This window comes from Xiphophorus maculatus, chromosome 18 (genome assembly GCF_002775205.1).
Source record: "Xiphophorus maculatus strain JP 163 A chromosome 18, X_maculatus-5.0-male, whole genome shotgun sequence".
Classification (NCBI taxonomy): domain Eukaryota; kingdom Metazoa; phylum Chordata; class Actinopteri; order Cyprinodontiformes; family Poeciliidae; genus Xiphophorus; species Xiphophorus maculatus.
In genome coordinates this window covers 16,003,948-16,014,554 of record NC_036460.1, presented here as the reverse complement: position 1 = coordinate 16,014,554, position 10,607 = coordinate 16,003,948, and the positions used below count along the sequence as shown (strand labels likewise).

General features: G+C 39.2%; 1 protein-coding gene across 2 annotated transcripts; it reads left to right on the top strand.

The window, feature by feature from the left end:
- Window positions 1-1,874: 1,874 nt before the first annotated feature.
- Window positions 1,875-7,465, top strand: LOC111612050. Of its 2 annotated transcripts, XM_023351868.1 has the most exons (7): window positions 1,875-2,186; window positions 2,584-2,713; window positions 4,793-4,886; window positions 5,110-5,240; window positions 6,030-6,172; window positions 6,852-7,049; window positions 7,130-7,465. In XM_023351868.1, the coding sequence occupies exons 1-7, from the start codon at window positions 2,176-2,178 to the stop codon at window positions 7,245-7,247; spliced, it is 825 nt and encodes a 274-aa protein (XP_023207636.1). In that variant the 5' UTR covers window positions 1,875-2,175; the 3' UTR covers window positions 7,248-7,465. The 2 variants fall into 2 exon arrangements, with proteins under 2 accessions (XP_023207636.1, XP_023207635.1); XM_023351867.1 differs by having other exon boundaries at window positions 1,875-2,713.
- The last annotated feature ends 3,142 nt before the right edge of the window (window positions 7,466-10,607 follow it).

Genomic DNA, 10,607 nt, shown 5'->3' with positions numbered 1-10,607 from the left:
GCACCACAGTGTCCTGCATGGGTAAAGTTAATTTTGCATCATGTAGCTCATTAAAACAGCTCAACACTCAACCGATAAACAGATTATGCCTGTGATTAAATCAAACATGTACAATACTATGACCATGAGGTTTTAAATACAGAAAATTGATAAAATCCTAGGGCTGCAAGGTGTGTGGATATAAATATCTTGAGGGTGCAATGTGTGTTTTATCAACTAGCTATCTTGTTGAGGATCTATGGCTCGTGTGTAGGAGGTTATTTATCTTGTTCCAGCTGGTATGATGTTTGTGCCTTATGTCTTCTTCATGTGCAGATTTTTCCTCTTATCCAAGAAAACACAGAATGTAGACATGGAAAATTACCAAGTTGATCACTTTATCTCGATTTAGCTTTTTGTAACTTGAATGTTTAATATCAGCAAACAAGTTTAAATAATCGACAAAGAAAACCTAAGATTAGTTACGAGAGACATTTAAAAATTTCACCAGAGCTCAAAAACAGATGCTTGTGAACTTCTGTATATTCAGAACAAACAGCTTACCATATTCCAAAATCTTTCACTTAATTTGTCATTAAAAGGAAGAAGTTTTTTTAGCTATCTGCAATTTCTCTGCAATAATCTTTTTTACTTCTGCAGTACTCATTCACTGCTCTCGTATGTGGCACACAACCACAGGCTGCCCACATCCTAAAATGTGTTTCAGTGGCATCAGATTCTATTGCAATGGCTGTGCATGCATCACTTGATCCTACTGTCCTACCTGGCTGTGATCCCATCAGTTTGGATTGATCTTGCCGTTGTAGGGATTGGTTTGTCATCTTTGATGGTTGCAGATCCTTTGCAATAAAAGTTGCAATAAATTTTATTATTAGCTCATACTTTCTGAGGTTGGGGGAAGCTTTGTCATTGTTATATCAATTGATCTCAATGGTGTGGCTTTTGATTAAGTTGTTTTCCCTTTGGTGCAGAGGGTACTGAGTGCATGTAACCTTATTTGTTCAATATGAACTGTCAAGGTGCTGCACTTATTCATAATTAATGCCTTCTGTGTTCCTAGAAATTAATTCATAAATTAATCAATGAATTTGATTCAGAATCTTCCATGTCTGCATCATGATGCATCAAAAAACCAATTTGATCCCAATCCCTACAACCATGATATGCAGCATGGCTGATAAATCCATGTTGTAGGCAAAAAAGTCAGATCAGAGCTACAACTATAGAAAATGGAAAAAAAGCTGAAATGACCAGCACTAATTTTTACTGCTTATGTGACCCAGTTACAGTTAGACTACCCTTTGGTCGACACATGAGGGCCAGAAGTGTCCTTTCAATAGTCTCTCCCTGGCCGTGGATGTTTCCAAAGAAAAATAAATTTAAAAATAACAAATAAATTGAGGAAAAAAATGTGTAACTATTGGCAAACGAAACAGTTTAATTTAAATGTATTTATTTATCAGAAGAAAAAAACATTCAATTTGTCGTCACAGTAAAAACTAAGAGAACGTCCTGTATGTAAAAGAGATGGGATGCAAGGTGTGTGGATATACTGTAAATATCCAATTACAATTACTGTAATTGTAATTGTCTGACAATTTCAGTACTTTAGCAGATTACGCTAACATTTCATCATTGAGGAAGTAGGGACAACCTATGAAACTGTCTTAGAAAATGCATTTCTGTTCAGTTTACATTAGAGTTAGTTTCACCTGTTTAAAGCAAAAAAACAAAATGTTTCTCTGCCTGTATTTCTGTCCCCTAGTCGATTCTAGGAAGAAAAAAAAATTGGTGCCACTGTTAAACCAACGAACCAACAAACAAATAAATAAATAAAATGTACACAGCTTATCATTACAGCCAAAAAAGAAAAACCCAGTTTTCATATGGGGTTGTAAAAACAGTGACCCTGAATGGTGTTGCCAGGCAACCAGCAGCTTGGCGGTTTCACACAGCTTTCCTGGCAGTATTGTCATTCACGCACAGCAGAGATCCGCTTCGGTGTCAGACTCTGGGCCAGAGTTGGTGAGCAAACAGGATGGGTAACTTTCTCTGAGTGAATATTAACAAAGCCAACGGCTCCATGGGCAACAGCTGCCGGGCAACAACGCTTCACCAAACAGCTCATAATGTGTTAACAAAGGACAGGAGAATCCATCACTTGGCGATTGGGACATGTCAGAAAGGTATGTACCATTCAGAACAAATTTATCTGTGTTCTTTTAAAACATTTTTTTTCGCCCTCTGGTTCATGTTAAGCAGCAAAGAGCATGTAGGATAAATTATAGAAACACCAGGGTCCACTTATCACCTGCAGACAGGCACTATTAGAAACTAACAGCACCTGCTCAGATGTCCACTGGTGCCATGGCAACGGGTCCTAATCTGCATTGTCAGGCCCAGTTCACTGTAACTCTAACCACTCTGCCAGTGGTCAGGGTGTCAGTCAGCACACACACATGCACACCCCCACAGGGCTTACATTACAATAATGCAGCATACATCTATTTACGCAGGTGAATGCATCACAATCCACACCATGTCAGGTTTTCCTCGTAACATTATCTATTTTTCCTCTCGTAGTTCTTCTGGTGTGAATACGCTCAGTGGAAGTTTTCCTAAATCCCACTCATCCCAGTACTCAGAGCTCGGAGTTACACGTAGACCTCTCTCAGTGGACCACAGTCCTGATTCTGGACTGGTATCTACACCTGTGAGTGACACACACTAACATCTGCTCCTCAGAGCCCTCTCTTGTCTTTAATCCTCTCTCTCTTCACTCATCTCTTTTTGTTCCGTCTCATTTTTTTATCTTCTCTTCTTCTGCTCTTATGCCTCTGGCCTCCCACCTCCAGCTGTCAAATGAAATAATCTTTCATCCTCTACATTCTGATATAAACAGAGATCTCTACATCTATTAGATCTAAAGTATATAGACTTCGTAGACACACAGCCCTTTGCTAAAAGCTGAGCTTTGATGTACTGTACCTTTTTGGCAAAATTATACACATTCACCCCTTTGGTTTTCTCACATTTTCTCACATTACAACCACAAACTTACATGTATTTTGTAAGAATTGTGTGTGGTTCACCAGCATAAGGTAATGCCTGATTGTAAAGTGAAAGGACAAGAACACAATGGTTTGCACACTCTTTATAAAATAAAAATCAGAACAAGGTAGAGAGTTTGGATGGTGTATTCAGGTGAACAACAGGTGGAATTTGTTTAATTGTCAGCTGACATCTGTCACCTGATCTAGCTTGCGCTGGACTGTGTTTAGATATATCACAGTAAAAAGGATATACATGTCGCAGTTTTCAAAAGATTTGAGGGTAAACATTTTGAAAACCATTAAGTATTTTTCTTCCACATCACTGTTATGTGCTATTTCGAGTCAGTCTATGACATAAAATATCCAAGTAATGTCCTGAAGTGTGTTCTTTACGACATAATCATATTTTACTTTTCCACTAGCTTTATATGACAAGATCAGATGTCTTAGGGCTGTTTTACAAGTGTCCACTCTGTTGGCAGGTGTGTGGTGGTCAAGTGCACTGGGGTCACTCCTGCACTGTTTGTGTTAACAGATGTAAGTGTGAAGTTACAAGCAAAGCAGAGGTGAACAAGAATAAGTTTGTGGGGTAAGAAAGGGTCAAGCAAGTGGAGAATAAATCCTACAATCTATTTATAGTTGCAACTTGGAAATTTTGACATCTAAGTTAGAAAAATACACCGGAGCCCTTCCTTACAAAGTCCAGCTTCTGACTTGGAGAATCTGAGAACTTTTCAAATACTGACTTTGAGATCTAACATGGCAGCTCCTCACATCAACAATAGTAAGCTGCGGCGGATGCAGCTTACTATTGTTTTTGTAAGAGTGTGTCTAAAATCAATGTTGCAGGTAACACCAGCAACTCTCAATTGACTAAATTAAAAATGATGTTTGCATGTGGAAAGTTCAGCTAAAGATGATATTTGTTAGTATTGCTGTGAACAAGATGGCGTCGCCATACTGGAACTCCACCTTCTCCGACCATGTTAACTGGAATGCTGTTAAATCTGAAGTAAATGAAGTTCCCAACTTCAAATTCTGCATAAAATTAAAAATATGTACTAATCTAAAATGTAATTTATACTGTAGTTTGATATTCATTTGTGAGGCCGTCCAATAAGATATTTAAATATTAGTGTGTATCAACAGAATAGACAGTTTGATGCCTTTTAGTGTTTAGTGTTTGAGTGAAAGTGAAAGTGGTAAATAGTTCTGATTTGAGTTTGTAGAGTGGGATGTGAAGTCTGTAACACTGTAGCTGCTGAAGAGATGCATGAGCTCTTCTCTTAATACAAAGGGAAAACTTCACATTGTAAAAGATACAGACAGGAGACAAAGTTTTATTTCCAGGTCAGTAAAACAGGCAGCTAGCGGTTACAGTCAGCCTGTGAGGCAATCTGAACCCTTGTCAGTCTGATAACATGTGTAGTAACATTTGTAATTGCCTTTACAATGGCACATTAATTGTAGGTTATTGTAAAGTTTGGTAGATTGGAGGCTGTGGGACATTAAACACAAACATGTTCTTTTTTCTGTGCTGAATTTTGATTAATCATTGACTTTCTGTTGAAATCAAGCTACACTGAATCGTGCCTAGGCCTTCATACTTTATATACTGATTATGCATCACAACTTGTTGCAAAATGCAGGATGGATTTGAAAAATGTTGTCCACAAGGATTACTGCATTGGGACTGAGCTTTCACTTACATTTCCTTGTCCTCCTCTTCTCCTCGTCAGCTTCCTTCAAGCCGCTTCCAGTTTGTGCCGTGGCACCGCCTGGAGCAGTGTGAGGTCACCGGCGACCAGCTGACCTGCCCCCGGGTTAGAGAAGGCATGTGGTCTCCTTTGACGACTACCAGTTTTAAAAAAAAAAAAAAAAACAACAAAAAAAACAGCCGTTGTCATTTTTTTACTCACCTATGGATTGTGGAGAAGAACATCCTTTTTCGTAACACATTTACGGCATCACAAGCAGATCTTAGCTAAGTGATATTCTAATATATATTGCAATGGTGGTCACAAGTAATCAGGTTTTTGTTTTTCTTTAAAACAAGGACCATCAGAGGAGGAGTTTCATTTCAGAGAAGGAAGAAATTTCTGTTTGGAAAGAGGGAGGAGGAAGAGGAGAGAGGAGGAAGGGAAGAGCTGGGAGGAGAGACTGCAAGAAAATTGGGAAAACTGTCTGGTAAGCCTCAGGAATTTATTTCAAGTTTGCCACAGTTATTGACACCCCCAATTAAAATGTGTAAAACGCCAATAACTAAATTCATTCTTTATAGAAGCATAAGTATTTTATGTTTTTTTCCATGGTTAAGGATTTTTAAATAATGAAATAATGTCACGTGAAAACCAGTCTACCACAATAATCGTTATCTCTACTTTGTAAAACTTTCTTTTGGCAGCAGGATAGAGAAATCTTCACCCTTTTCCCTCAATATGTCTGTTTCATGTCCTCATTTATGCGCTCTTCTGTGCAAGTCTCTCGAAAAACTGTGATGACCTGAAATAGTTACATTTTGTTTCTGGTGGAAACTTTCTGTCATAATTTTGCTGTATTTTGGATCACTGTTGAAAGACAAAGTTGAAAAACCCGTTGATAAAAAAAAAAACTGTCTGATTTTTATTGAAAATCTTTAGGTTTTCCAAAGTATGAGGTCATTTTCAACAAATTCATCAAATGTTTCATGTCAACACCAACTGGAATATTTGTTTTGCTGAGAAACTCAAAAGCACAGTCTGCTCAGTCTGCTCCACAGCAACGCCTGTGATTTTGGTGACCTTGCTGTCTGCGCAGGCTGACAGCAAAAACAGAACTCTCTGTGGTAGCAGGCAGTTCAGATTACAAGAAAACACAAAGAAAAACAAAGACCGTGGTTTTAAAGAAATCTGCTGTTGTTTCTGTCCTGCTGAAGAAGTTAAGTACAGATGAAAAACTAAGAGCAATTCAGAGCCCTGACAGCTGCTGTTTCTATAGGAGCTAAATCTGTCCTACCAAAACTTGGGTGATCCCTACCAGAGGGAGAACTTTTTCCGCATCCTCCGAAGGTTGATCCGCGTGGAGATACTACAGCTGATCGACAACTCACTCACCGACCTGAGTTCAGTACGTTTGCCAAGGTAACGTCTACACTTGTGAGAATGCATGCCAAATCCATTGTCTAAATATGAAACACCTAATTTGGTCCCCCAATAAATCAGGGTTTTTGACAATGTTATGGTTTTAAATTCCTATATGGAATGCACTCAGTTCTTTAAATGGAATAAAAACGTTTTCTCAAGAGGTAATACAGACCTGCCTCAGCCTGTGCATCCGCTCCTTCTCCTCCTTCTTCAGGCTGTAGGTTGCATCTGTGTGTGTTTGCTCAGCTGTGATACAAATGTTCCCCAGATGGTGTTCCTGGCAGCTGGTGAAACTCGATTGGCACTCCTTTAAGTGGTTTAAATGAAGGTGTAATTAAAGAAAACAGCTTGAGGAGGAACTTTTTCATGCTTCTAGATCAAAGCTGAAACCGTATTAGGCTCTGATGATGCTGCGTATTTACCAGGACTGCCCGTATTTTTCTTTTATCCTGCTGTTTATTAAGAATTATACCTGCTCACGTTTTCTGCTTTGGTTTTGTCAATCCCTGCCTGCTTGTCTTTAAGAAAGTTGAATCACCTGCACATCAGAAACTGAGTTCCCCTTTCATATTCTTCCACAAATTATCTCGTTTTCCGGGTAATTTTAAGACCCCTTTATGAATTATGATGAAGCCTTAGTAATAACAAAAAGTGCTACTGGTTTCTGCCCAAGCAGGTGCAAAATGCTAAACCTGCATCGTAACCACCTGGTGTGTCTGCGTCAGCTGCCAAAGCTCCCAGCAGTGGAGCACCTCTGTTTGTCGGAGAACGCCATCAGCTCCCTGCGGGGACTGGGGCCTCTGGGGAGCAGCCCACTGCGCTCCCTTAACCTGACCCGCAACCCAGTGACCTTCAGTCGGGACTACCGTGCACAGTGGGTAGCCTGAGGTTATAATGAGGTGCGTTCCCTGGAGGTCATCTTCATGTGCTCTCTCTTCTTCTTCTCTCTTGCAGTGTTTTCTCCTGTTTGCCAAACCTGGAGGTCTTGGACGGCATTCCCAAGCTCCCAGGAGACTCGCTGCCCCTCCGGGTGAAGGGACCGGAATCCAGCAGGATGTGTATCATTTTATGACTCTCTTTGAGGGAGGATGAAAACAGACTTATTTCTGGTATTCACTTCGGCATCGCTTTTATCCTGCAAAACAACAACAACAACAACACCGAGGAGGCCCGTTTTTAGTTTGAAGGAAAACCAGCTGGGTAACATTTTCTACATTTACTTGAGATTGTCAAAAGCTGCTTGTGAAAAGCTTGATAATAATATGCAAACCTGAACTGTGTTAATATTGAGTTTTGCTTATATTTTGTAAGTCAGATACTTTGTACATAATAAAAATATTTTGATAAATACAAAAAAAAGCTCTCTGAGAGAAAAGCCTTAGTCAATATATCCAGTGTCTTCTATTTCAATTTGGGTCTTAGAGGTAAAGCCAAAAATTAAATAAAAAATCAGACATCCCTCTCTCCATTACCTCCATCACTTTTTCAAGGATCCCAAAGTATTTGCACACCTGGGAGCAATAAAGGGGCTTCCTCCCAGTGGGATTATTAACAGAAAGCCTCAGAAAGATGAACTCCAGGAGTTTATCCTGATCCAACGCTTGCACCACCTGACTTGACTCCTTTGAGGCAGAGCAGAAGTCAACTATGTAGCAAGTTAATTTCAGCTGTTGGGATCCTGGATCTCGTTTGTTTGGTTATGACCATATTTTGTAACATTTGGTAAGGCTCGATATTGGTAGGCATCAAACTTATTTTACACTCAAGAATACAACCAATATCTAAATATCGAGAAAGGCAGACAGGGAAAATATATAATGACTGATTTCACATGGTCTGGTTTTAAAGGGAGGGAAATGTTTCACATGAGCTGAAACTCCTCAGGTTCTATAGAAATATGATGTACAGCACTTGTTGAAAGCATCCATACTCCTTGGATGTTTTTTTTTCTTTTATTTTACATTTTGTCACATGATAACCCCAAGCTTCAGTGGAAACTTCAACACAAACTAGTGCCCTTAAAAATACAGCTGGAGCCACAATGGAATAGTTCAGATTCAAGTATGACAATATGTTATAATGATCCCGTCGAAATTCACCACTAAATCCGACTGAGAATGTGTCAAAACTAAAACATTTATGCTCACAGATGCTCTCCATCCAACACTTCAGAGCTTTAGAGCTCAAAGTTGGCGGAGACAGTCACCAATAGATTGCAGTTGTGGTCGCAACAAATAGATGGTTGTACAAAGTACTAATTCAGTGAGGTTAAATACCACTGAATTACAAACCAGCCTATTTAGGGTTTTGATCTGTAAAAATAGTTCGAAAACAGTTTATATAATTTTCCTTCCACTTCATCAAAATGTGTGTATTGCTCCATCAGAAAAAAACATTTAATGAAATAACTGAAATGTTGTAGTCCCAGTGAGAGAAAATGTATGAAAGCTCAAAGGGGGTGAGAATGCTTTAGGGACCCACCGTATATTTCCATAATTTTAAACGGTAGCCAAATCCTGAGATGACGCATGGTGTGCATAATGAGAGATACAGGACATCCTCTTCAGAGACTTATCAAATATTTATAGTTCAGACTCCTTTGGATAATGGACTTTTATGTCCTGCTGCTGACAGGGTAATGACCCATGAGCTTCATGCAATAAGTCACACAGGCACACACTCATACAACACACAGACAAAGGGTAATCTTGGGAAGATTTCACTGCTTTCAATCTGCCAGGATTAAAAGTGTGTGTGTGTGTGAATGCACACTGTTAGAGCTGCATGGAGCTGCCTGGGATACTTCCTCTTCATATTGAAAAGGAGATTTCAGCTTTTCTTTAGGCAAATTGGGTCAACAAAGAGATTTAACTGACTTTGAAAAGTCAAAATCTATCAAAAGTCTCCCAGAGGGCCGTGGGTGGATGAGTAATGGGCTCAAAGCTCTACTTGGGAGTCAGATGCCATCAAGGTGGAGGTGAGGCACTGGTCTGAACTGGTATTATTGAAGATCAGCTGGTTGGACCTATTCATGTTGTAGATGGTCTCAATGTCAACTCCCGAACCTACTGCCAGTTTTTAGAAGAAACTGGCAGAAGGAGTAGTCTGTATCTTTAAAAAATACAGTAATTATTTTTTCATTACATTCATCCACATACTCCTCTGCAAGGCCAGCTAGCAAAGGTGCTAAATATGAAAAAATTTACTGCATGGCGCTCTTCCTCAACTGAACAGATTTACAGTGAAGGTCAACAGTTCAGCTCTCTGATCTGCATCACAATAATAGTCACAAAATAAATGTGCATTCACTTTTACTTTCTTAAGCATTTATATTTGAGGTTTATTAACATTTTGGATTCACTGAGAGCACTGTAATTGGTGATTGATACAAATAATCATAACAACAACAAAAAGATTTGTCTAATAGCTGTGCATACAGTGTAGTATTCAAAGTGTAATTGCCTTCAAGCAAATTGGGAAAACCAATAGGATGTCATGGCTTTGTGAGACATGAGTATTTGTGATCAAATGGAGAGACTTAACAGCACCTTTCCTGATCCATGTTGGTGTTTTTTGCTGTGAGAACAGAAAGTTAAGTAGAAATACTGAAGCAATAAGACAGAAAGTTTAAATCTACAAATGTGACATTTTTGTCAGGCGGAATGAGCCAAATTTACAGCCAACTAATGGGAGAAGTTTGTGAAAGGACACCCAGACTATTTGACCTCGATCATATGTAGATAGTAACTAGCTCCACCAAAAAATGTCTTGCTCATTATTCCAATGTTTAACAAATAGAAGCAGAACGGTAATTCAAATTACCCAAAAACCAGAACAGTCTGTCAGACAATGAGGAAGAAAAGGTTAGGTGTATTTTTAAGCTTTCTTTATATATTTATTAAATAAAAAAAATAGATTGACGAGGTTCCCCATCTCCTGTTGACATTTTTATACACAGCAGCAATCCTCTCTTTGATAATAGTTTTACTTTTAAGGTGCTCCTTTCCCTCAAACGTGGCTCTCTAATATTACAGAGTGTGTGAATATGAATAGCTGCTACGACCCACAAACATTCAAAATGAGCACACATTCAGACAAACACAGCTCAGAGTCCTCAGCTCTCAGCCTAATTCAGAAAGAAAAAACACAATTTGGGCAGAAATAACACTCTAACAAGCACATACAGCCCTGCACAAAGTAGCAGTTACATGCCTCATTAGGACTTGTTTAAGTGCGAAAAAGTGTTTGTGCAGTCGGGTGTTGAGCAAAACAAGCCAAGTCTCCAGTTGATGAGTGAGGGATGCTGCAGAGGGATGGGATAATGAGCTCACTGGATGTTTATGCTGCAAACAGGATCCAGGTCAAGCAGAGCAGCTGGTCTGTGGAAGCAGGATACGGTGGGAGCCATTTCCCATCACTGGATGCAAAACTT

Excerpts from the sequence above, each read along its gene's own strand:
- LOC111612050 (XM_023351867.1), top strand. The coding sequence starts at position 2,492 with ATGCAGCATACATCTATTTACGCAGGTGAATGCATCACAATCCACACC. Across the intron at positions 4,887-5,109 it reads CTGCCCCCGGGTTAGAGAAG|GACCATCAGAGGAGGAGTTT; the intron begins GCATGTGGTCTC and ends CTTTAAAACAAG. Across the intron at positions 7,050-7,129 it reads AGTCGGGACTACCGTGCACA|TGTTTTCTCCTGTTTGCCAA; the intron begins GTGGGTAGCCTG and ends TCTCTCTTGCAG.